Genomic DNA, 27,115 nt, shown 5'->3' with positions numbered 1-27,115 from the left:
AATGCTGGCAACCCAAACACAGATCTAAGGCTCAGGGAGATGAGTGGAGAATAGCTTGTGTGTAGCTGCCTTAGAAATATAATTTTTTCTTAAAGGAAAGCTAAAGGAAAAAAAAATCAAAATAATTACAACTCTAAACTTCTGTGACCAAATTGTTTGGGAATACCCATCATTTGGTGTCTGGCTCACTGGGCATCTTTCCTGCACTCCTTTCAAATTAAGAATAACAAATTTATCATATTACTATGAAACATGTAAAATAGTGAATTAAATGTGTGTTGGGGTATCATCCAACAGACCAGGGAAATTTGGCAGTCTGGCACCACAAGTCCTGAGGGAGGTGTTGGATTTTTTTTACTGTAATAAAAGTCATAGAAAACAAATGGTAGAAAATGAATAACAGAGAAGACCATTCAGCCCATTATGCCTGTGCTGGTTAAAAAAAATTGCTATTCAGCCAAATCCTACCTTCTAACACTTGGTCCACAGTCATAGTTCTTCAAGTACACCAGGTGTATCCAGGAAGGATTCCTGACACAGTATGTAGACAGGCCGACTAGAGGAGAGGCCATTCTGGACCTGGTACCAGGCAATGAGCCTGATCAGGTTTCAGATCTCTCGGTGGGAGAGCATTTTGGAGATAGTGACCATAACTCCTTGACCTTTACCATAGCCTTGGAGAGGGATAAGAGCGGACAATAAGGGAAGGTATTTAACTGGGTGGGGGTTGGGAGGGTGTGGGAGGAGGAATTATAATGCTATTAGGCAGGAACTTGGTTGGGAGCGTAAATTGGGAACAGATGTTCTTGGGGAAGTACACAGCGGCAATGTGGAGGTTATTTAGGGAGTACTTGCATGGGGTTCTGGATAGGTTTGTCCCACTGACGCACGGTAAGGATAGTAGAGTGAAGGAACCATGATTGACAAGAGATGTAGGATATCTTGTAAAGAGGAAGAAAGAAGCTTACCTGAGGTTTAGAAAGCATGAATCAGACAGGGCTCTGGAGAGTTACAAGGTAGCCAGGAGGGAGCTCAAGAATGGACTTAGGAGAGCTAGAAGGGTGAATGAGAAGTCTTTGGCGAGTAGGATCAAGGAAAACACCAAGGCGTTCTACACGTATGTGAAGAATAGGAGGATGACCAGAGTGAGGATAGGACCGATCAGGGGTAAAAGAGGAAACGTGCCTGGAGTCAGAAGAGGTAGGGGAGGTCCTTAATGAATACTTTGCTTCAGTATTCACCAGAGAGAGAGAGAGAGAGAGAGACCTTGACGATTGTGAGGATGGCGTACAACAGGCTGATACGCTAGGGCATGTCACTGTGAGGAAAGAGGATGTGCTGGAACTTTTGAACAACATTAGGATAGATAAATCACCAGGGCTGGATGGGATATATCCAAGTTTATTACGGGAAGCGAGGGAAAATATTGCTGCGCCTTTGGCAATGATCTTTGCGTCCTCACTGGACACACAAGTAGTGCCAGATGATTGGAGGGTGGCAAATGTTGTTCCTTTGTTTAAGAAAGGGAGTAGGGATAACCCTGGGAATTACAGAGCAGTGAGTCTTACTTCAGTGGTGGACAAATTACTGGAGAAGATTCTTAGAGACAGGATTTATGGGCATTTGGAGAAGCATAGGCCAATTAGGGACAGTCAGCATGGCGTTGTGAGGGGCAGGTCGTGCCTCACGGGCCTGATTGAATTCTTTGAGGATGTGACAAAGCACATTGATGAAGGTAGAGCAGTGGATGTGGTGTACATGGATTTTAGTAAGGAGTTTGATAAGGTTCCTCATGGAAGGCTTATTCAGAAAGTCAGGAGGCATGGGATCCAGGGGAACTTGGCTGTGTGGATTCAGAATTGGCTCCCCTGTCTGTTGAAAATGTTACAAAGCAATGAGGTTGACTTTATGTTCTAAGGATTTTTTCTTCTCTTATATTTAGTGGGACAAATCCCTGACCAGAGACCAAAAATGAATCATTATTTAGACCTAAATGAGGAGTTATGGATCTTTGAATCTGTGTTTTGTAATCTTTCGGGTGGGGAAACTGGAGGCTTTGAAAGGATGGTACTATTTCTGAATGTGTCACAGTGGACCATTAAAGTATGGTGTGATTTGTGACAGTGCAGCTCACTGCTCTTGAATAAATGTTTATTTTACTGTTTGATTTATTCCAGTTTCATTCAGTGCATACTGTGGGTAGTACACACAGCAACCATAGTACATCAGTGGTAGGAGGGATTGGATGTTTAAGGTGGTGGATGCACTGCTTTGACCCACATGGCGTTGATGTTTCTGGATTGCAACTGTCCATTCTGATGAGTCTCAGTAGTTGCCTTCCCACAGTGTTAGATTCATAGAGCAATACAGCACGGATACAGGCTCTTCACCCAATGAGTCCATGCCGATCATGGTGACCACCCATTTCGTCTCAGTTTCCTGCGTTCAGCCCATATCCCTCTAGGCCCCGCCCCTACATGTACCTATCTAATTGCTTCTTAAATTATACTGTTGTACCCGCCTCAACCACTTCCTCTGGCAGCTCGTTCCATATACTCACCACACTCTTTGTGGAAAAAAGTTGCCCCTTGAGTCCTCAATTTAATTCTTTCCCCTCTCATCCTAAGTCTATGCCCCCTAATTTTGGACACCCCTACCCTGGGGGGGAAAAACTATTACCGTCCACCTTATCTGTGCCCCTCATGATTTTATAAACTTCTATAAGATCACCCCTCATTCAACTACACTCCAAAGAAGAAAGACCTAGCCTGGCCAACCTCTCCCTATAACTCAAGACCTCGAGCCCTGGCAACATCCTCGTAAATCTTTTCTGCACTCTTTCCAGTTTAACCATGTCTTTCCTATAACAGGATGACTGAAATTGTACACAGTACTCCAAGTGAGGCCTCACCAACGACTTGTACAACTGCTATATAATGTCCTAACTCCTCTACTCAGTGCCCTGACTGATGAAGGCCAACATGCTAAGTGCCTTTTTCATCATTGCTGTCTACCTGTGAGGCCACTTTCAAGAAACTAGGCATTTTGTACTCCTAGGTCTCTCTGTTCCATTATACTCCTTAGTGCCCTACCATTCATAGTATAAGTCCTAAGCTGGTTTGACTTTTCAAAGTGCATCACCTCACACTCATCTGTATTGAAAGCCATTTGCCACTCCTTGGCCCACTTCCCAAATTGATCAAGATCCCCTGTAATCTGCAGTAACCTTCTTCACTATCAACAACACCTCCTAATTTTATGTCATCCGCAAACTTACTGATCAAGCCATCTGCATTCGCAACCAAATCATTTATATAAATAATGAACGAAAAGGGTCCCAACACCGAGCCCTGTGGCATACCACTAGTCACCAGCCTTCATTCTGAGAAACAACCTTCAACCACCATACACAAAATACTGGAGGAACTCAGCAGGTCAGGCAGCATCTATGGAGGGAAATAAACAGTCAACGTTTCGGGTCAAGACCCTTCATCGGGATTGATGTGTTGCTCCAGATTCCAGCATCTGCAGAATCTCTTGTGTCTTCAGCCACCACCCTCTGCTTCCTACCTCTGAGCCAATTTTGAATCCACCCAAGCAGCTCTCCCTGGATTCCATGGGACCTAACCTTCCAGACCAGCCTACCATGTGGAACCTTGTCGAAGGCCTTGCTAAAGTTCAAATAGTCAGCATCCACTGCCCTACCCTCATTTACTTTTTGGTTACCTCTTCAAAAAAAACTCTAAAAGGTTCACCAAGTGCATCTTTCTGTGCATGCTGACTCCTAATCAGACTCTGTGTCTCTAAATGCTGGTAGATCCTGTCCCTCAATTCCCTCCAGTAACTTCCCCACTACAACGTCAGGCTGACTGGCTGTAGTTCCCTGGCTTGTCCCTGCTACCCTTCTTAAACAACGGAACAACGTTAGCCACCTTCCTGTGTTTGGGAACTTCACCAGTGGCTAACGATGAAGCAAAAATCTCCAAGGGCCTCTGCAGTTTCTCCTCCAGCCTCCCACAAAGTCCTAGGATGCACTCGGTCAGACCCTGGGGATTTATCCACTTTAATGTGCTATAAGGCTGCAGATACCTCCGCCCTGGTAATATGAATGTTCTCAAACATCTCCACTAGTTTCACTTATGAGCAACCATGATTTTCTCCTCTGGAAACAGAGGAGAAATATTCATTAAAAATTCTACCCATCTCCTGTGGCTCAAGACTTGGGTGGCCCTGCTGATCTCCAAGGGGACCTAGCCACCTTCTACTCTTTATATAGCTATAGAATCTCTTGGGATTTTCTTTAAACTTACCTTCCAGATCCATCTCATACCCTCTGTTTTCCTTCCTGATTTCCTTCTTGAGTATTCTTAATCATTTTATAGTCATCAAGGGATTCACTCATCCCTGACCTCCTAAACCCAATGTATGCTTCCTTCTTTTTCTTGACCAGAGCCTCAGTGTCTCTTATCATCCAAGGTTCCCTAAACTTGCCAAGTTTACCCTTTACCCAAACAGGAACATGTTGCTCCTGGGCTCTTGATATCACACTTTTAAATGCCTCCCACTTGCCATTCATTCCTTTCCCTTAAAGCTGGCTCACCCAATCGACCTCTGCTAGATCCTGCCTAATTCCCCCAAAATTAGCCCTGTTGCAGTTTAGGACCCTAACCTGTGGACCTGACCTATCCTTTTCCATCACTATCTTAAAACTAACAGAATTATGGTCACTTAAGCCAAAGTGCTTCCTGACTGCCACTTCCATTTACCTGCCCTACCTTGTTCCCTAAGAAAAGGTCTAGTGTTGCACCCTCCCGAGCAGGATCCTCTATATATTGACACAGGAAACTTTCCTGGACACATTTCACAAATTCCATTCCATGCAGATTCTTAATACTCTGGGTACTCCAATCAATACCGGAGAAATTAAAATTTCCCACCAATACAACCCTATTATTCTTACAACTTACAGCAATTTCTCTACACACTAGCTCTTCAAGTTCCTGCTGACTATTGGGAGGTGGGGGGGGGGGTGTGGTTGTCTATAATACAGCACCATTAGAGGTGACCATGATCCTCCAAGGATGTCATCTGTAAGTACTGCTGTTCCATCCTCCCTTATCAAAAAGGCAGCACCCCCCACCACCTGCTTACCTGTACCTCTGTCACGCCTGTAGCATCTATATCCTGAAACATTGAGCTGCCAGTCCTGCCCCATCCCTCAGCCATGTTTCTGTTATGGCTGTAACATCCCAGTCCTCAGAACCAGTCCACACTCTGAGTTCATGAACCTTGCCTGTTAAACCTCGTGCATTGAAATAAATACAGTTTAACAGGATATTCCTTTCCCTGCCTTTACAATGCCCTTGGCTAGCCTGATTACTAAACTTGCTCTCGCAGGCTACAGCTTTATCCCATGACTTGCTCCTGCTCAGAGCCCCATCCCCCTGCCAATCTAGTGTAAACCCTCCCGTGTAGCACCAGCAAATTTCCCTGCAAGGCTATTGGTCCCTCTCTGGTTCAAGTGCAACCCGTCCCTCTTGTACAGGTCACCTCTACCCCAGAAGAGATCCCAATGGTCCAAGAACCTGAATCACTGCCCCCTGCACCAGCTCCTCAGTCATGAAATCATCTGGCCTGTCCTTCTATTTCTGACCTCGCTTGCACCTGGCACCAGGAATAATCCAGAGATCACCACCCTTGAGGTCCTGCTTCTTAACTTCTTACCTAACTCCCTATGCTCATTCTGCAGGACCTCATCCCTTGTTCTACCTATGTCATTTGTATCAACATGTACAACTACTTCTGGCTGTTTGCCCTCCCGCTTGTGAATTTTCTGCAGCCGCTCAGAGACATCTTTGACTTTGGCACCCAGGAGGCAGTGCACCATCCTGGTGTCTCTTCTGCAGCCACAGAATCTCCTGTCAGCCCCCCTCACTATCGTGTTTCCTATCACTATCGCCCTGTCTGACTGCACTCTTTCCCTCTGAGCCTCAGAGCCGGTCACAGTGCCAGAGACCTGACTGCTGCGGCTAGCCCCTGAAAGAACATCCCCCCTCAACAGTATCCAGAGAGGTGTACCGGTTAGTGAGGGGAATGGCCACAGGGGAACTCTGTACTGTCTGCCTACTGCTCTTACTTTTCCTGGTGGTCCCCCGTCTTTCTGAAGCCTGTACCCTGGGTGTGACCACCTTAGTAAAAGTCTCATCTGGATGATCCTGAGTACATCCAGCTCCAATTCCTTGACTCAGTCTGTCAGGAGCTGCAGCTGGGTGCACATCTCACAGATGTAGTCATCAGGGAGACCATGAGGTTCCCTGACTTCCCACATTTTGTAGGAGGAGCATTCCATTACCCTAACTGTCATCCTGCCTACACTGAATCAAGTACTGAGGATCAACAAAACAAAACCTTGCCTGTTCTTACCTGTGCCTCCTCATGCTGAAGTCTCTTGACCCAAAGCCTCCCCATTCTTACACTGGTCCACAGTCACAATGGCCGCTCCACTTGACCCTACCTTTTTATTGGCAAAAGTGAAGGTATGGTCAAGCGGAGCAGCCATTTTGTGGCCTTATGTTTTTTGCTTCCAAAACCTCAACACTACACAGATTCTGAAGTAAAATTTTGTGGCCTGGTGTTGTTTGCAGATCCCCTGGGCCTGGGAGTGCAGTTTCTAATTTTATCCTAATGTCCCTGTGGTCAAAAGTTGACAACAGTTCTTTCATTGTCACAATGTATTGAAGGTGAGGAGGAGTAAGTTCAAAGGAGATGTGCAGGGCACATTTTTTTTACACAGAGGGTGGTGGGTGCCTGAAAAGTGGTGCCAGAAGGGCCTGTTCCTGTGCTATACTCTGCTACCTTTTTTGTTCCAATGCAATGAAATTACTAAAATGAGATAATTCATCAATGCAGATAAATCATCTGTAACAGAGGTGCTTGTAATGGCAGTAATTTTCTTTTCACTTCCCCAAAATTACTTGGTATGTTATTTGCATAAATTATCAATTCACTCCCAATTTCATGCTTTTAAATCTTAAATAGGATACTGGTATCCAGCTTAGTGCACCCCTGTCTACCACTGATTTGTTAGAGCACTCTTGGCACATAGCTACTTACCTCTGTACTTTAAAGAAGACATTCTCTTCAGCTGCATTCTGCAGTGCAAGGAACCAGGTACGATCTCCTGTTCCCCACTGGTGCTCCTGCAGCAGAAAACTGTCCGTGAGGAAGCTGCCTGGGAGGGTTGGTGTTGGATGGTTCGCAGTGGCATTTCAGTGCTGAGGGCGGCATCCAGGCAGGCACTGTGAGTGAAGCACATTGTTGGGGAGTGGCATTGAATGCTCCGTGTGTTGACTGCTTACTCCAATCCTCCGATCTCCCCCATCACCTCCTCTTGGATGTGATAGAAGCCTCTCTCTCTACCTCTTTGGTGCCACAGCTTCCCCAGCCTGGATATTTTTCCCATTGTATCAAGCTCAACAAGCAGTGATCACCATTAACTGTGGAGAAATCCCTGGGCTGGGAAAAACAGTGCAGCCAAACAAAGATCATTATTTTCTTCTGGATACCAGCAATGGCCCACATCACTGTGTTGGCCTCATTATAGCCCTGAACACCCTATCTCGGTGCTGACTGATGGCACTGCTCACTTTGACCCACCCAACACCAGCCCTCACAGGCAGCCTCCCCACACCAAGCAGTGGGTGTGCCAGCAGAGGGTACGGGTTCATTTCAGGTTCCCACTGCCGTCAGTGATGCACATCTCTTTACATAATGCTATAATGGCCCCCTTTAGCACTGATTCCATTAGTGCTCCTGCTCTGGGGAGCATGTTCTGAGCACTAAGTGAGGTATCAGTGTAATGATTGCTTGGTCGACAGTTATCTCCAATTCTCCATTCAAATCTGCCTGGTTAGGCTTCTGCCTTTGTCAGTTCCATGCTTGACATTCTCTGTGGCCTTAGCCATGAGTTCTCTGTTCTCACCCTCTGATCTTTCTTGATGCAATTAATATTGATATCCTGCAAGTGACTACTTTGCATCCCCTTCCCACAGAAAAGTGAGTCCTGGAATCCCTTCCATAAGTACAGAATTATATACACAGTGGCAGAGCTATCAGTACAACCATTTCTTTCACGTATTAGTACTGCTAAATTAGCAACCCTGTGGGTGTTTACCCCCCCCCCCCCCCCCCCAAATCATTTGATTCTACCATAACTGCTGCTATGGAAGAAAAACATTTCATTAGCTAAATATGAACAAATTACTATCAGATTTTTTCTTGCTTAATGGATGAGAAGCACCACAAGACCACATACTGACGTCAAATGGGTGAAATGTGCTGAGATGCAGGTTGTATTAATGCATTATTTTGTTCCAAGGAACATAGAACATGGGAGCTGAGTTGTTTATCATTTGGCACCCACGGATAATCTGGGGACCTGTAACCATCAGAGAAGAGAACAGTTTACTCCATTAGAGCAAGATGCTCTACCACAAAGTGTGTTCCTGTTTGTGATATCTCCATCTTGCTGATGCTGAAAGCTCCTTAAATACAATCAACAGTTTATGGTCGAATTCCCATGTGTGCTCTCTGTCTCTCTAATTTCAGTAGAAGCATCCAGGATAATGACTAAAGAGGCCACTTCTTTCAATCTGATGCAGGATCTTGACCTGAAATGTTGACCATCCCTTTGCCTCCACACATGCTGTCTGACCAGCTGAGTTCTTTCTGCATTTTGTTTTTTACTTTAGCTTCCAGTTTCTGCAATCTCTAGTGTTTCATCTTTTTTCAATCCTCTGAGGAAAATTACACGCATTGAAAGAAACCCTAGGTTTTTGTCTTTGATTGAGGTGACTTAGGCTAAGGACACTTTGTAGGATGTCCAATCATTCATACATTTTGATTTCTTGTAGCTGAGGCTTCATTCTGTGAATCCAAATTTTTAATCTAATCAAGATGAAGTAGTAGTTCGCTTGTATATTGAAACATAGACAGACTTCAGGTAACTTTATTTCTCTGTACTAGTCACCCATCTGTGATATTGGCTCAGTTTGTTTGTTTCTTTATCCTTTTGGTTCCTCTGGAAGTGGAAGACGTGCCCAGCCTAACCTGCTGGGCATGAATTCCTGCTCTGAATTTAACAACTCCCACATTGTTTTGTCCATGTTCTTTTGTCAATGTTCTCAACTTCTGACTGCTCCCATTCAATCATTGACCAGATAGTCTCATCTATAGTTTATCCTCTGTTTTATTGTATCAGAAAAATCCCTGCTCCCTTTCCCTTTCTGCAGTTTAACAGGCTTCTTTTGACTCTTTCCTAGTTCTGATAAAAGGGTCTTTGACCTGAAACGTTAACTCTGATTCTCTTCCCACATAATATGTGGCCTGTCTTGCTGAGTACTTCCAGCATTTACTGTTGCTTATATGTTGCTCTGGCTGATCACACTTGCTTCTATCAATATTGTTTAAGCATTTGGAATTACCAAAGACAATGTTGGTAAACCTGCTCACATTCTAGTTATTAAGATTTATAGTTTTTTTTAAACTTGCACAATCAACCAAGGTAGGAAGAAAATATCTTAGTTGCTGGGCAGTCTGACAGAAGAAAATGTCAAGTACAGAAACTATTTTTAGTAAGCACTGATTACTTGTGCCCAAAATCTATAGGGTATAATGTCAGTTAAAGTAATTTATCAGCAGTTCAAATGTTCTGCAAGAAGTTACTGTCTCATTATTGTTAAAAGTTGCTCTCCTGTGTGTTATCCAATTTTGTTAGGATCTAAGTAAAGCTGTTTTCATTTCTTAAAAAATTGTTCTTCTCTTTCAAATGGCTCTCTTAGGTACATTGCTTGATGCTGTAATCCACATTAGCTCATAATAGATAAAATTGCCTGGAAACCCAGGGCTCCCGGAGATTTGCACAGAAGCAGACAATTGCAGTTTCGAGTCTTGACCTCAAATTAATCCTGCTTGGTAGAGGAGTTATTATCAAATGGAGATGTGTTGGGGAAAAGCTTTCTATGCTGTTTGCTTGACCAGTAAAAAAAAATGCTGTGGGAAGCATTCGAGATGGAAAAATTAAGCATATTGTATATGGGTTACAACATAACTTCCAGATATTCTGGAGATTGATTATAAGTTGATTATACATACGGATGGCTATCAACTAAATACACAGATATTTGGCAGTCACGTTCACAAAAAATGGGTGAACTAACTAAATAGCTTAAAATTGCTGGAGGACCTCAGCAGGTCAGACAGAATCGATGGAGGCAGAGGGTTGGTCAGCGTTTTTGGTCAAGACCTTGCATCAGGACATAAATAGCTTGTCTTCTGATGCATCGTCCTGCCTTCTCCTTGCCGTTGCAGAGATTTAGGGGGTAATTTTTTTTTCATCTGAGTGTACTTTCAATTTGCTTCATTTTGTACTTTTGCCACCACCCACGCCACAGCTGTATTTTTACTTGCATCTAATGAATAAAGGTGATGTTTTTGTACAACTTTGCAGCTTTGAGTAGTGTAACAGCTTTTTGAAAAAGAACAAGGTTTTTTCAGTATGTAGTCGCCATCTCAGTTAGTTATTAGAATAGGCTATAGGAAATCTTCCATTGCAAGTATTTCTAGCCAAATATAATCAGTTTCATTTTAACTGTTATATTTGTTATCACTTACAGTAAGCATTTGAAGGAAAATGCATATGCATCAGTGGAGTAGTATACAAGGAAACAATGATGTTCCTTTGTACTGCTAATTATTGCTAGATTGGCTCCTATAATATTTCTCACAGTTTAGTTTTCTTAAATTCTATTATAAACATGTTCTTTTTACCAATTTCTGCCTTCCCCTTCCCCTACCCTTTCCTCTTCCTGGTCTTACAGAGCCAAAGATCAATTTGGTATGGGGGTGAAGTGGAGAATGTTAGATGTGCCACCAACACAAAGCAACTTAGGTTGAATATTAACATTTTTGGTCTATGTATGTGGTGGCATTTCTCTATATATAGAAGCATATAAACAGAATGACTGTCAACAATATAAAATATTGCCACTTTATCGGGGAGTAATCATCGTTTCAGATGAGTGCTAGAAGTTATTTCTTGCAAATTATGGGGCTTAAGGAGATTTTCATTTGAATTAAGAGATTGACTCCCCTAGTAAGGGTCACATTCCAGCCTGGTATGGCGACTGCTCTGCTCTGGACCATCAGAACTTGCAAAGAGTGGTAATCTTAATTTAGTCCATCACACGTTTATCACATCCTTCCATCCGGTCCATCTTCACAGTATATTGCATCAGGAAGGCAAGCAGTATCATCAAGGATGTCTGCCACCCTGGCCATTCCCTTTTCTCTCTCTCCCTTCTGGAAGAAGATACAGGAGCCTGAAAGCCCAGATGATCATACTCAAGAACAGCTTCTTTCCCCCACAGCTATCAGATTTCTGAACTGATCTCCTCTTTCGCATCCCCTTCCCAGTGGTGCTGCCACGCTTTTGAACCCTTAATTCTGCCTCTTCAGTTATTTTCACTTGAGCAGTTCTTTTTCCACTACCTTTGTTTACACTACTGTGCACCATTCTGTTGTTTTGTATTTGTCGCTGTATTTATTGTTGTACTTATTATTGCCATGTACACTGTTTACTCTGTGAGCTTCACATGAGCAAGGAATTTCATTGCATCCTGGTGTATATGACAATAAACTAATCTGAATCTAAAGCTACCTGGTGCAACTATGTTACGTAGGTCCGACACTATTTTCCCAGGAGCCCAGCAAATAGTGAAATTAACTGGCAATAGCTTGAAGCTCCTTTCAGTAAAACATTGCCAGACTTCTTGTATTTTTACATTTTCTTACATTTGTGCTTATGGAGAAAAGATGTTGAAAGTAATTGTCATTACCTGTATCCCATGAATGTTCATGGAAGTAATACAACAAAAGTGATCCAAAAGCAGAATGCTACAAATCCTAGAGCATGAAATTTCAACAGAAAAAAATGAAAATGCTGTAAGTTTTCAACAGGTCATATAACATCTGTGGAGAGGGGAGCAGAGTTCCAATTTCAGATCGATGACCTATCATTGGAACCGGTAAAAGCAAGTTGATAGTTGCAGAGTCTCTGCAACCTTAATTTTTTTTCATGTCTCCCTTTTCTCAATTCTAATGAAAGGGCATCAACTTGAAATGTTGAACTGATGTGAGAGAGAGAGTAGTGGCTACAGTACTGTTCAAAGATGCCCCTATAAAGAAATAACAAGTGTCCTTGCAGTTTTCTGCTTTAGCCAAAAAACAAGAGCTTTACTGTCACATTTCAAATTGATGGGAACATTTTAAAAATGATTTGGGGTTGGGGTCTCTGGAAAGGAACAAAGTGTATTTCTGCACTTCAGCAAGGTGCTTTCAATTGCCTGAATGGTAAGATGTCACATTTGCCTCATTTTTGGATAAGTGAATGAAGGATGGTGTTGAAGTGGCAAAAAAGGACTCTAATATTAAAGCAACAGCATCTGCATTGACAAACTGACTTCTTTTGACTGGTAGGAAGTTTATTTTCAGTTTGGTTTTTAAAGTAGCTTGTACAGCTTCAAATGTGAATATACGGTTTCATTGCTTTGGTTGATACGCTCTGTGGTTATTGAAAGAAGTTGGCAAGTCAACAGCAGTGGCTGTGAACACTTAAAACCTCTCCACGTGAACATGAGAGCAAGAATAGGCCAGTCAGCCTTTGATAGTTCATTAGTGATCAATGCTTTAACTCCATTTACCTGCCTTGTTTTCATATTACAAATAACCATGCCTAACAAAAATCACTCCATGTGAGTTTCAACATTTTCAGTTGAACCTCAACATTTTGGCTTCAGATATTGATGCTGTCCCTGAACAGCTTAGCTCTAATTTAAGTTTACTGCCCCTTGTTGCTGATATGTCCATCAGAGGCAGTAGTTTCTCTCTATCTGCCCTTCCAAATTGTTCGCCTTAAACATTTCTATTGGATGGGATATTCTCCTGTATTCCATCACAGTGTTTACCACTATTCATGAACAGTGGAAGGAATGGGCCAATTAATTTAATTTCAGCTGTGGGCAACCTCTTAGAACTTTTAATTGGAGATAAAAGTGTAATGAGACTTTGGAGTGCAAAAGATAATTGAGGACAGCCAGAATATTTATTAAACATTCATTAAAGTTAAGTTCAGTTTGAGATGTATTTGTGGGTTCTTGACAGGCAGTAACATTTATATGTACTAAATATAAATAGATGGGAAATTACAGTGTCTTGTGTTGGAAAGAAAAACTCACCTTAACAAGGAACAAATTGGCATATTAGCTGCATGTGGTGGAGTTAATAAGTTTAGGGGAGCCATTGAATGTAAAGCATGCCTTGTGATCCAATCTTCCAGAAAGATTAATATATTGATGCAAGAGAGCTAATCCAGAACTTTGTAACCATTATTTTTTGACTAAGGTGCAATAGTCTTGTTATCTCAGCTGGTTTGAATTCTGGTATCAGCTGTAAAGTTTATTTCAAATATTACTTAGAATACTCAAGCAGATAATACATACATCTGTGTCCAGAAGCAAACTGTTTATTGGAAGAACTTTGCTGTGGAGGTCCTGCCTCTGATGTAGGTACTTCAAAGTTCTACCTGTTTTTTGATCTTGCCTACTTTGGGCCAATGAGCAGGTCAACAATCACCAAGCTTTACCGTCATCAATAATGTCTCTGTAAAGGAACCAGCAGCAATTTGTTCAGCTCAAATAGATTCTTCAGAAGTATACTTCTAGGAAAGCCAGGGTTCAGGGGAAACAGGACAGAAACAAAGGTCATTGATAAAGTTTGTAGGAGAAGATAGCATTGGAAGTTGATGTAGTTGGTGGTTAATTATATCATAAGCTAATAGCAAGCAAAATCGATGATTACCTTGCAAAGGTGGAGATAAGGAAGTATGACAGTCCTGTGTTTGGAGAAGGGAAATCTGCTTCTACTCAGCCACTTTCATTTATTTATAACCCCTGCTAATAAGCTTTCATACCTTTCCACATCTTTTTTCACAACTATCCTGAATCCTAGTGATGAAAGGAAATCTATTTCCAATTGTACTTCCTACAACAAAGGATTTGTTTGCTACGATAACTGACTCTGTCCAAATAAACCATATGCTACTGCCAGAATTATTTTCCTGCTCTTCTGTCAAAACTTCTCAAGTTATGAGAAAGCATGGTACAAAAGCTGTGGATGTTCAGGAACATTTTGAACAGAAAATGAATCCCAAATGACAGCTTCTGCGGCATTAATCTCGCTCATGGTAATCGGAAGATAATTCCATTTAATAAGCAAGGATAAACTCTCCAAAGGTAGTGGTTTTCAAAATCCCATGGATGCTATTTTAATAATTAAGCAGTTAATATTTTTGTACATCCTAAATGGAAAATGCTTTTCAGCTGAACATTATGAAAAGGTTTACTAGTAGGTTTAACTTGCATGCAAATTTTATGTTTCACGGACTCCAGTTGAGTATCATTGCCTCTGTATTCCCAATTTGCACTGTACTACAGAAACTGTGCACTTTGTTGTAACAAATGAAATCGGAAAATGTGCCAACAGAAAATAGATTTTTTTTATTAAATTCCCAGAGCTTGTGTTGTAAGATTTACAACATTGAAGATACTTTTCTGTTCTTTTTCCTCTCAGCATCGTTAATTCCTGCAGTTAGAAGAGGGTATTGCTACTTTAAAAGCCAAAAGCATGTTGAACAAATTGAGCTTGAAATTTACTGATTAATGAGATGTCTCAAAGAATATCCAGCACCCAATTGATGTCTTCAGTAAATGGCTAGTAATTTGGGTTGACAGTAATATATAATGTCAGACTTTTGTTTTAAGGAAAGGCTTGCATTGGATTGGTGCCATTATATACTGAAAATTAGCATTTTGATACTAAAATTATTCTCTCGTGCAGTTGGTAAAGAACTTAGGCCACTGCACTGTGCGTCACCCAGCAATGCTAGGCTTGGGAAAACAATGAAAATGCAGTAATATAGATGGGTGCAGTGCCTAGAATGGCACTCAGCCCAACTGTGTTGTTGCAAAAATAGCAACCTGATATTAACAAGAATTACAGCTGATGATAAGATTACAGGAAGGATGTAGAGGCATTGGAGAGGGTTCAGAAGAGCTTCATCAGGATGTTGCCTGGATTAGAGGGTATTAGCTATAAGGGGAGGTTGGGCAAACTTGGATTGTTTTGTCTGGAGCTTCGGAGGCTGAGGGGCGGCCTGATAGAAGTATATAAAGTTATGAGAGGCAGAGATGGGTTAGATGGTCAGTCTTTTTCCCAGTGTAGAAATGTCATTACTAGAGGGCATAGCTTTAAGGTGAGAGGAGGAAAGTTCAAAGGAGATTTCGAGGTAAGTTTTTTTTCACACAGAGAGCGGTAAGTGTCTGGAATGCTCTGCCAGGGGAGATGGTAGAAGCAGATACAATAGCAACATTTACATGGCAATTAGATGGGCACATGAACAGACAGGGAATTGAGGGGTATAGACCATGTGCAAGCAGATATGCAGTTTAAATTGGCATCTTAGTCTGCACAGACATCAGTCGAAGGGCCTTTTCCTTTGCTGTACTATTCTATGAGACTGGACATTGCGTGATCATTAGTAAATGTGCTTTTAATCTCTTGTAAGAGAAATTAATCTAACATCACCACCCCCCCCCCCCCCCCATGCATGTTATAGAGTCATAGAGTTGTGCAGCATGGAAAAGGCCCATTGGCCCAGACTTGTCCATGCCGACTAAGATGTATATTCAAGCTAATCCCATTTCACAGCACTTGGCCCATGTCTCTCTAAACTCTTGTCATCCATATACCTGTCCACATACTTCTTAAATGTATCAAATGTACCTGCCTCAACCACTTCCTCTGGCACCTGGTTCCATATATCTACCACCCGCTGTTTTTAAAAAACAAATTGGCCCTCAGGTTCTAACATTTCACCTCTAACCTTAAAACTATGTCCTCTAGTTTTCAATTTCCCAACCCTGGAAAAAAAGACTGCTCACCCTAACCACGCCTCTCATGATTTTATACACCTCCGTGAGATCACCACCCGGTCTCCTATGCTCCAAGGAGTAAAGATCCAGCCTGTCTAACCTCTCCCTATAACTGACTCCCTCGAGTCCTGGCAACATCCGTGTAAATCTTTTTTGCACTCTTTCCAGTTTAATTGTATCCTTCCTACAACAGGGCGACCAAAACCAAACACAATGTTCTTTCCTTTCAAATTCTTATCCAGTGCCCTTTCAAAGATCAAAATTGGATTTCCCTCCACTACTGCCCCCAGCAATACTTAAATTTTCTGCCAACAGGAACTGCTTTCTAACTATGCCTCTTCTTGATTTTAAATACCTTCATCAGATCTTCTTACTGCAACCTCTGTTCCAAGGAGGACAACCCCAGTTTCTTTATTCTCTCCTCCTAACTGAAAGTCCTCATCCCTCAAACCATTCCAATAAACCTCTTAAACCCTTTACATCTTTCCTAAAATGTGATGCCCAGAACCTGAGTTGATACTTCTGTTGTGGCCCATCCAACCTGTGTTTATCATGATTTTCTTGCTCTTCTACTCTATAAAAGCCCAGGATCCTGGATGTTTTTTTTAACCACATTCTCAACCTGATCTCTTTCAATGTACTTGTACCCAGATCTCTCTGTCCCTTTTCCTGGATTATGTCCTCTTGTTTATATCACCTCTCCTTGTTCCTCCTACCAAAATATAACATTTTCTGTGTTAAATATTATCTGCCATGTGGCAGCCCATTTCCACCAGTCAGTGTGTAGCTTCTTGAAGTCTATTATTATCCTCTGCACAGTTCACTGTATTTCATGCTTTGTGTCATGGTGATCTCTTGTGCAGTAAGTTTATGATTCTTTAATTCCGATTCTTAAGAGCTCTGGCATTTCCGATGCTGCCGAAATGTAGCATGGACTTCTGACTCCTGGGAGCTCCAATTGTTTAATTACAGCTCTGTTAAAAATATCTGACTTAATAATTTTCCTTCATAGTATAATATTTACCAATTTGTCTCCCATGGTGTTTGGAACAAAATCTTAAATCAGTTTTTCCTCCCCATTGCACTGCAACTGCGGTGTAATGATATCATTTCTTTTACCCTAGTTTTAGTTTTCCTTATTTTCTGTGGTTTATTCCACAGCTTTCTCAGTATCAATAGTTTCCCCTATAATAATAACAGTATTATGATGTGGAGCTTCTTGGGTTGTATTGTGCTTGATGGAATAAGTACCACGGAGTTCCACCAAACAAATCATGAATGAAAATAGTACTGCTCACTATCAACAGAAAAGCAGTTTTTCATGCAGTATTTTGAAGTCAATGCAAGTCTCAACTCAGGCCAAGTTAAAGTCAGATTGAGGCGGCAATATTGCAAATTTTTTCCCCTCTTGAGTTATTAATGAGTTGATATATTAAGATGTCATATTACAAAACTGGAAGCACCCAGGCACTGTGAAATGGGGAAAAGACTAGGATGAGTGACCAATAAAACCAGATTTCAAGGAAACCTTCAAAAAATAAGCTAGTAACTTGAAGGAGCTTAAATTGAATGTTTGCTACCCTGTGTGCTGGATATTTGGAATACTCTGCTGTTTAAAGCTGGAATACAAATGAGGTGGGAGAAAAGGGAATAGGAAAGAGGCTGGAATCGAGTGATTTGGAATCTTGTACATCAAATATCGGATTAACGTTGAGAGGGAAATTGATATTTAGGTGGATAAAGAACTAGTGAAGATTGAGAAGCATAATTTGATAAAGTGTTGTGCAAGTGAGGTTGGAGTTCTGATACCTTAAAAACTAAAGAGAGCATAGAGATCGGGAGGGAGCAATTGAGCATGCTGGTGCGTGGTTTGGTGTCAACATTCAGGAAGGAGAGAGTACAGCATTAATTTGGCAGGCTGGAGGGGTTCTGGAGCTTGCTAAATCTTCATCATCAAATTGAAGAAAATTAAGTTACATAGTGGCATGTTACCAGCTAAGCAGTCAGATTACGTCTTTGTTGACTATTAAAATTGTGAGCAAGAAAGTTTGGCAAAGTGATGGCAGCATACTGTGGAAAATTTACCCTGTGTACAGGAGGATAAAAGGAGGCCAAGTTTGGAGCTTGTTCACACCTGAAATAACTGTATGAGGTTGGAACATAATGCCAAAGTGATGCATGTTGATTACATTGAGGCAGGCTGGTCTGTGCCATGGAGGTAAAGCACATGAGACAAAGTTGAAAAAGATGGAATAGCAGACTGTTAAGTCCTGCTAAGAGGGAATATCCGCAGAAGTCTCCCCACTGGCCCTGTGGATCATGATGTGATGAAGATGATAAAGTCATCATTTACTTGCATGTTATTGAAAATGATTTAGATGCTGTGTATTACTACTGTCAATCAATTTGCCATTTACTTAATTGGGCACACTACCTGCAGGCTTTCTGCACTGCTGTCAGAATATGTGAGTGACGGTTGTGTTTTTTTTTGCAGTGACCAATAAGAAGCCTGCATTGGTTTCTGTTACCAAGGTCAAACAGTTTGAAGGATCATCATCCTTTGTGCGAAGATCACAGTGGACACTTGAGCAGCTTCGACAAGTGAATGGTATAGATCCCAACAGGGTGAGTCTGGTGAAGCAATACTGGAATGATGCATTTGAATTAACACTTCTTGGCACATAAGTTTCACGTTATGTTTGATACGAACTTTTTGTAACTTTCCTCATGAAAATAAGTTGCAAAATATAGCTCTGTTCATTTTATTATCATTGGTTTACCTGCAGTCTGAATCACTATTTTTTCCAGAAAACACTACCTGACTCCCCACTCCCTCATGTGCTAACTGACATAGGATAGCTGACTGCCCACATTCAGTGTGATGAGTGTGGGAATTTGAATATGTCGGTCCAATATCTGCAAGACATAAAGAGGTCATTAGCCTTACCATGCTTAGAAAGCAGGGAATCCCACTGTCCCCTTTATGTTCTGACCATTTTTGTTACTCGTGTTTCGCTGCACATAACATTAAGAAACAATTGAATGTAATATTTTGACTGTAGTGCCAAAGATGTGTGTACCAGTGGCATCAGTGCTCCAAGGTAAGCTGTAACCTTGAAATATAAATAACATCATGCAAATTAGCCAAGTGTCAACATACAAGTATCAAACAAGATGAATAGTTTAACAATCACTTAATGCCTTTACAACCTCTTCCGACTGGTCAGCGAAGTGATGGTCAGAATCCTCAATCATATCACTAAACTACTACTGATCGATAAAATGTACACCACTGCTTACTCTGGCTTTTGCCAAAACCATTTTACTCAGTAGGCATATCCATGACCAAAGTTGGATGCAGAGACTACTGACAGAATGCAAGCATTTTCCTTCAATACTCAAGTAGCATTCAGCTAAGTTATAGTACTAAGGAGCTTCACTAAAGTTTTGCATCATTTGCAACTTTGGAAATTGTGCCCTGTACACCCAGATCCAAGTCATTTATGTACAATAAGAAAAGCTGTGGTTTTAACATGAACTCCTGGGGAGTTCTTCCCAGACACAAAAATAACCTTTCACAGCTTCTCTCCATTTCCTCCTATTGAGCCAATTTTCAATCCATGCTGCAGCCTCTTTTTTTTTCCCCCGATCGGTTTAATCTTGATGACAAGTCCATTGTGTTATCAAATGTCTTTTAAAAGTTCATATATACTATATCAACTACACTTCCCTCTTTGACCCTCTCTGTTCATCAAAAAACTCTATCAAGTTAATTAGACATGATGTGGCTCTGACAAATCCATGCTGGCATTCTCTAATCAATATATACTTGTCCAATTGACAGGTGAAGTGTATTTCAGCAAGTCAATTTGATTGCAGTGATAATTCCTCCTTGGGAGAATCTGTACCAACAGGAACACAAGCAGATCTGTCACTGGAGCACTAATACTGCAAATTTCCCATCGGTTTCACAACACAGTTAATTTTAAAAAATAGGCAGGATATCAAATCCACTTGCAAGACCAGAATTCATTTTACATCATTACCCAAGTAGTTGGTGGTGCCACCACCTCGTATCACTGAAATCCTTTTGGTCGAAGTAATATCAGGAAGAGAGTTCAGTAGTTTGGCCACGCGACGATGAGGAAATGACAATAGATGCCCCATGGCAGAATGATGTGTGACTCGGAGAGGGACCATGTATGTGCCTTCAGTCTTGTCCTCCTTGATGGTGTTTATGAAGTGCTGTCAGCTTTGAAAAATTACTACGCATCATGGGTGGAGGTATTAAGGCAAACTGTTTCTTCCTCAGAGGATTTGAGCTGCTTATGTTACAGCTGCACTCATCTAAGCAAAGGGGAGTATTCCATCACATTCCTGATCTGCCTTGCAGATGATGAAAGGGCTTTGAGGGGTCACAGGGTGAGTCTTACAATGGCTTAATCATCCTTTGACCGTCTTGTAGCCACAGTATGTATCAATCTGCCTAGTTTCTAGCTGACTCCAAGGTGTTGCGATGGAGGATTCACCACTGCTAATTCTATTGAATTGCAAATTAAGATGGTTAAACTCTCTTGTTGACAATTGTCCTTGATGGTCACTCATATGGTGTGAATATTAGCAGCTATTATCAGCCCAGATATGTGTATTCACCAGATGTTGTTGCATCCGAACATGGGCTGCTTCATTTTCAGCTGAGATATGAATTGAATGTTATGGAGTCATCAGTGAAAATCCTCACTTCTGATGTTATAATGGTAGGAAAACCATTGACAAAACCGCTGAAGGTGGTTGGACTGGGGACTGCCCAAAGGAACTCCTGCACTGATGCCTTGGGACTGGGATTTAGGTGATTGGCTTTCAGCAGCCACAGACGTCCATCCTTTGTGTTCGCTATGACTCTAGGCAATGCAGAGATTTACTCCCGATTTCCATTGCCTGCCTCTTTCTTGGGAAATTGTACTTGGGAACCAAGAAATGGCAGAACAATTAAGCACGTTCTTGGGTTCTGACTTCATAAAGGAAGGTGCAGATAACCTCCCTGGTAAGTTAGGGAACCGGTGGCCCAGAAAGAGAAAGAGGAACTGATGGAAGTCAGCAGTGGTGCTGAAGGCCAGTGAATCTTGAGGATCTGATAACGTACATCCCAGAGTACTGCAGGAAGTGATCCTGGAAATAGTGGATGCATTCATGGCCACCTTCTAAAAGTCTTTAGACCTTGGAACAGTTCCTGCATCTGGAGGGTGGCACATTTAACTCCACTATGTACACAACGTAAAAAGGGGAACAAATGAAGTTCCAGACCAATGAGGCTGGTGTCAGTTGGGGGGGGGGGGGGGTGCGGTGGTGGGGGGAGTGGTGCTGTGGTTGTGAAATGCTGGAATTGATTGTAAAACATCCAATCATAAAACACTTGAAAAGATTAACATGATTGGACAGTCATGGGAGTATGCAAGGGAAATTAGGCTCAACAAATCTACTGCTTCTTTTGTGAAAATGTAACTAGTAGAAATAGATAAGGGAGAACCAGTGAATCTGGTGTATTTCTACTTTCAGAAGGCTTTTGATATATTTTCACACAAGAAGTTAGTGTGGAAAATTAAAACCCTTGGAATTGGGGGTAGTATATTGGGATGAACTGAGAATTAGTTGACAGATGAACAAAGGTTAAGAATAAATGGTCTTTTTCTGGATGGCAGGCAGTAACTAGTGGGATGCTGCAGGGATGAGTGCTTGGGCCGAGGCATGTCACAATAGATCTCAGTGGTTTGCATGAGGGAAGGAAACATAACATCTCCAAGTTTGCAAAAGGCACAAAGCTGCGAGGGAATGTTAGCTGTAAGAGGAAAATGCAGAGAGGCTCCAACTTGATTTTGGCAAGTTGGGTAAGTGAGCAAATGTATGACAGATGGAGTTTAATGTGGATAAATGTGAAATTATCCATTATTGTTCTAAAATCAGAAAGGCAGATTATTATTTGAATGGTGGCATATACAGAAAAGTGCAATGTCACCTAGCTGTCCTTGTACACCAGTCACTGAAAGTAAGCAGTTAGTAAGGCAAATGGTAAGTTGGCCTTTTGTTGCAAGAGCCTGTAAGTAAAGGAGCAAGGATGTCTTGCTGCAGCTGGATGGTGCATTGGTGAGACCTCATCCAGAGATTTGAATACAGTTGTGATCTCTTTCACTGAAAGGGAGTGGGACAAAGGTGTCCTCAACTGATTCCTGGGATGGCAGAACTGAGGCATGCAGATTGGGCCTATGTTCTCTAGAGGATAGAAGAATGAGCAAAGATCTCAAAGAAAACTGTAACATTCTAATAGGACCATGCAGACTATATGCAGGGAAGATGTTCTGAATGGCTGGAGAGTCCAGAACCCTGCGGTTACTGCATCCGGATATGTGGTGTGCCATTTTGAACTAAGATCAGAAGAAAATTTTTTAGCAAGAGAGTGATGAAACTCTGGAATTCTCTGTGCCAGAAGGCATTGGAGACCAAGTCATTAACTATATTCAAGGAGATGGATGTAATTATTTAATATCAGGGGTTTATGGGGAGAAGGCAGGAACAGGGTAGTGAAGTGGATGATTATGTTCAACAGTAGAGCAGCCCAGAATGATTGAACAACCTACTCTTACTGTCCATGTTCCTCTAATCTTTCTACCAGTTACTTTAAATCTGTGCCTCTGACTTTTTGACACCTCTGCAAAGGAAAATGTGTGCTTACTATTTACACTATCAAGACCTCTTGTAATATTTTGCACCCCACTTAAATCTCTGCAGACCCTCTGTTGCAAATCTTACAGTCCTAGAAATGTCCCCGTAAATCTCTGCACTCTCTGTACAGGAATCACATTATTCCACCAGTCTGGTAACCACAACTATATGCAACCCCTTATTGTGGTCCAGAGTCATTTCAAGGCTTCCTTCTCTGAAATGCAATATTGAACCAGATGGCTTTCCACAGCAGTCAGTAAGTTTCACAGTCACCACTGTTGAAACCAGGTTTTATTAAAATTTATCAGCAGCCTTGCTTAGTTTTGAATTCTTGCCTCCAGAATCCTTACTTGCTATTCCAGTAACATAACCTCTTCATTGCTGTGTACTCTTGAGTTCATTATTGTACTTTGCATGATCAATATCTTGGAATTCTCCAGCTAATCCTAGTTTTATGGGTTATGGAGAAAAAGCAGGGCACTGTTTGGATGACTCTTCAAGGGCTGGCATGTAGATAATGGGCTGAATGGCCTCCGGCATCATGGAAATCTGGTTTTGTATGCATTTGCAACTACAGGCATCGGGATTTAACACCACGGGAGGAGGCTGTTTGACTGTTCAAATCATCACTGGCTCTCTGCAGAAGCATTGCAGCTCATCTTATTGTTTGCCCTTTTCCTGCAGCTGCTGATATTTTGTTTCTATCAAGTACTGATCCTGTTCTATTCTGAAGGTCACAGTTGAACCATCTCCATCTGTCTGTCAGTCAATGCATTCCAGATTGTAAACTCTCACTGCATTAAAAAATAATTTCCTGGTGTTGCCTTTGGTTTTGGTTCACCTCAAGGTCTGCAGTATTTCAGAAAGTAACATGAGAAGCAGAAATCTGAGTTGGTCAGATGATCCCTTGAGCCTTCTCCACTAATAAAAATCAAGGCTGAACTGCTGAATCAGCCTTCCTTTCCTATCCTGTCCCACGTTCCTTGATTTCCCTCAGTGCCTAACCATCTCTCAGCCTCATTCTTGTTTATATTCTCCAACTGAACTCTACATGTCCTGCAGCTGCCAGTTTTCTCCTTGTCCGCTCTGCTTTTTATGTCCTTAAACAGGAATAGTAAAAATTGTCTTTATTGTAAAACTGAAGATTTTACTGAATCATATTATGAGTTGAATACTCTGTCGCCAAATCTAAATATGATTTCCGTTGGGACAAAGGAACAGGATTGTACAACTAGATTGTCTTTATATCTCTTAACACCTTTATCCTTTCTGAGGTGCTGTCCCCAGAACTGTACGCTGTAACCAGATATTGCGTTGCTACAGCACAACTTCCAAATATTTATATTCCAGTCTTCTAGTTTCTTCAAAACAAAAATCTACCATCCTTTAGTCTTTTGATTATTTTTGTACATGACTATAATGATGCAATAATGTATATTTGGCTCCCTAAATCTTTATGGAGCTTCACTGCTTCCAGTTTTTCATTGCTTATTTAGTACTCAAATCAGTCTTTCTTTTGATCTCATGCCTGCCTCCAACAGATGAATCTGCCTGCTTATTTATTCTATCAATGTCACCTTATAATTTTAGGCTTCTGTTTACAGAACCTAGCATGTCACAAATGTTTGTCTTCAGCAAACTTTGATATGTGGCTCTCTGTGTGATTCGCATTATTGAATATGACCTGAATTTTGCCATGAAGATCTCAGTGTAAAACTAAGAGCATTCGTGAAGAAACTAACTTATGTCAGTGTGGAATCTCATTCCCTGTGAAGAATGAGATCCTACAGAACTGTGGGGAAAGGTCAGTGCAATAAAATAATGACTTGCAATGTCCTTTCAGAGAGCCAGCATGGATGTGAAGTGTCAAATAGCCTCCCGAGCTGTTGCAGATATTTTCTTTTTTAAAAAAAAATTTTATTTGCTTTTCTCCCCTTTGATCCTATGTCTGTATCCCAAAATTTTAGTTCATTTTGGAATTTTTAATTCTTGTTTCTTCTTCTGTGTGGTAGTCTCTGCGTCTCCCGTAGGAATCTTTAATCTGATTTGGTTGAAGTGGCTCCCTACCTATTTAACCTGCTCACAGCCATCGCAAATCCCCAGATGCCAAATTCAATCAGATGATGGATGACCAGATACTCTGCAAGTAAGCCCAATAAAGGTCTGTGAACAAATGTATGAAACTATTGTTATGCCTCTCACAGCAGAACCTGGGCTATAGTGAATTGATCTGGAATCGCCATACCATTCTCCATAATTTCTAATTTGAATACTTGCCCATTTTCCTAATTCAATCTGTCTTTTGCAGCTGAATAGATTTTTCTGACCAAGCCAATAATTTGCCTTCAGTTCAGTTAACTTGAATTTCAGGTAAATGGTGGCATGTGGTCAACTGTAAAATGGTCGACTGAATTGGGAAAATGGGCAGTATTCAAATTAGAAATTATGGAGAATGGTATCACATGGAGATATCATTGGTGAGACCAAATTGATTCACTACAGCCCAGGTTCAGCTGTAAGCAGCATAACAATCATTTCATACAATTGCTTGCAGACCTTCACTGGGCTTACTTACTTGCAAAGAGTACTGGTCATCAATCATCTGATCGAATTTGGCATCTGGGGATTTGCGATGGCAGTGGCACCTTCAAGAGGGCCCGAAAACTTCTTCCCATTGTTAATCTATTTCTCAAATTTGTAATCCAGTAAACATTAAAAGATTATTGGACTACAGGTGCTGCACATGTAGAAAGTTTGTAATTTCAAGAGAGCGACATTAAGGATGCTTGTCTGTTATAAACTGATCAAATGAAAATAACTATTCCCCTCAGTCTGGGCGTGTGTAGGGCATTGTTGGTTCTCTTTGTGCATTGCCATCGCTTCAACACAAAAGCAAGTTATTAATTATTTTCTTCCAGGATTGTCCTGAATTCGACCTAGTGTTTGAAAACTCCTTTGACCAGTGGGTTGCCAGCACCGCCTCCGAGAAATGTACGTTCTTTCAAATCCTTCACAATATTTCTCAACGATATCTTTCAGACAAGAAGCCAGAGTTCATTAATTGCCAATCTAAAGTGTTGGGTGGTAAGTCTGCTTTTGTTATATTGTGATTGTCTTCAAATCTGTAACTTTGAATACAATTATCTTCTAATTCAATTATAATTAAGGATGAGGATAGCATCTGAAAATGTCACTCACAGCTAAAGATTCCAAAGTGATAATGGTGTACAGCAGGAAAAGTGATTTGCGTGACTTGCAATCCGATGGGTAGAATCAGATTTTATCTTGCATTGCCTGGTTCACTCTCACACTTGCAATCGAAAGTGCCCTGCTTTCAAATGTAGAAACCTGTTGCACGTTTCTGTGGGAAGAGAAACAGAGTTAACATTTCAGCTGAAAAGCAAGAACCACGAAAAGTTAGAAAACAAGCATGTTTATATAGAATGCCTCCACCTCTTCCTTCTCTATTACTTAAAACATTTCATTTGATTCATAACTTTTCCTCGTTCTGATCAAAGGTCATTTACCAGAAATGTTAACTCTGTTTCTCTCTCTACAGTTGCTGCCTGAACTGCTGAATATTTTTAGCATTGTATTTTAATTTCAAATTTCCACCAACTGCAGTTCTTTGCTTTTAATTTACATCCTATTAGTCTTGCTTCACAGCCTGGTAACAGATTAATTAAATGTTGTAAGTAAATGTGTTTGCAGTAAGTAACCTAGTTTTCAGCTGTTGAATGGAGAGGATCCAGTGTGATTAATTTCTTTCACTTGGATGACCAAGTGAGAACCCAAATTGATTATAGTGAGCCCAATGATATTGCTTTAACTTCCAAAATGCTTTTGGCAGGGTTTCTTATGAATTACTAAGAATTAAATGCAGTTGTGTGAATTGAGTGTAAGAAACTTGATGAAAGCAACAATTTAAAGAAGCTGGAATTACTCACCAAATCAGGCAGCTTCCATGGAGAGAAACAGGGTCAATGTTCCAGATAGATGACTTTTCATCTGAACCATTTTGTGTTGCACAGATGCTGCCTGATCAGCTGGCAATTCAAGCATTTCTCTTGTTTAATTTAGGTTTCCAGTACCTGCACTATTTTGCTTTTCAATTGAAGTTGCTGGATTAGATGAGAATTGATGATTGGAGTATCTCTGAGGTAGATGTTGGGGCTGGTGCTGCTTCTATTGTATATGAATGAAGGAAAAGGAGGAAGTTTAAAAAAAATGCAGCTGCTGGAAATTTGGAATTAAAATAGAAAATGCTGGGCAAAACTGAGCAGGTCAGGCAGCATCTGTGGATAAAGAAAGAGTTAATGTTCCGGGTCTGCGGCCTTAGATCTAAAACGATG

General features: G+C 41.2%; 1 protein-coding gene across 6 annotated transcripts in view; it reads left to right on the top strand.

Annotated features, from left to right (window-relative positions):
• The window catches only part of stxbp6 (syntaxin binding protein 6 (amisyn)), a 250,154-nt gene that overhangs the window by 148,650 nt on the left and 74,389 nt on the right, over window positions 1-27,115 (top strand). For 5 of the 6 annotated variants that reach the window (XM_052021985.1, XM_052021961.1, XM_052021975.1 and 2 more), the window contains 2 exons: window positions 18,541-18,671; window positions 25,682-25,847. In XM_052021985.1, the coding sequence (XP_051877945.1) occupies window positions 18,541-18,671; window positions 25,682-25,847 (297 nt within the window). The remainder of the gene's footprint in view (window positions 1-18,540; window positions 18,672-25,681; window positions 25,848-27,115) is intronic. The other variant, XM_052022002.1, reaches the window with a different exon arrangement.

This window comes from Pristis pectinata, chromosome 1, assembly GCF_009764475.1.
Source record: "Pristis pectinata isolate sPriPec2 chromosome 1, sPriPec2.1.pri, whole genome shotgun sequence".
NCBI lineage: Eukaryota > Metazoa > Chordata > Chondrichthyes > Rhinopristiformes > Pristidae > Pristis > Pristis pectinata.
Note: the sequence above shows the minus strand (reverse complement) of the source record. Positions and strands in the feature narration are given on the sequence as shown.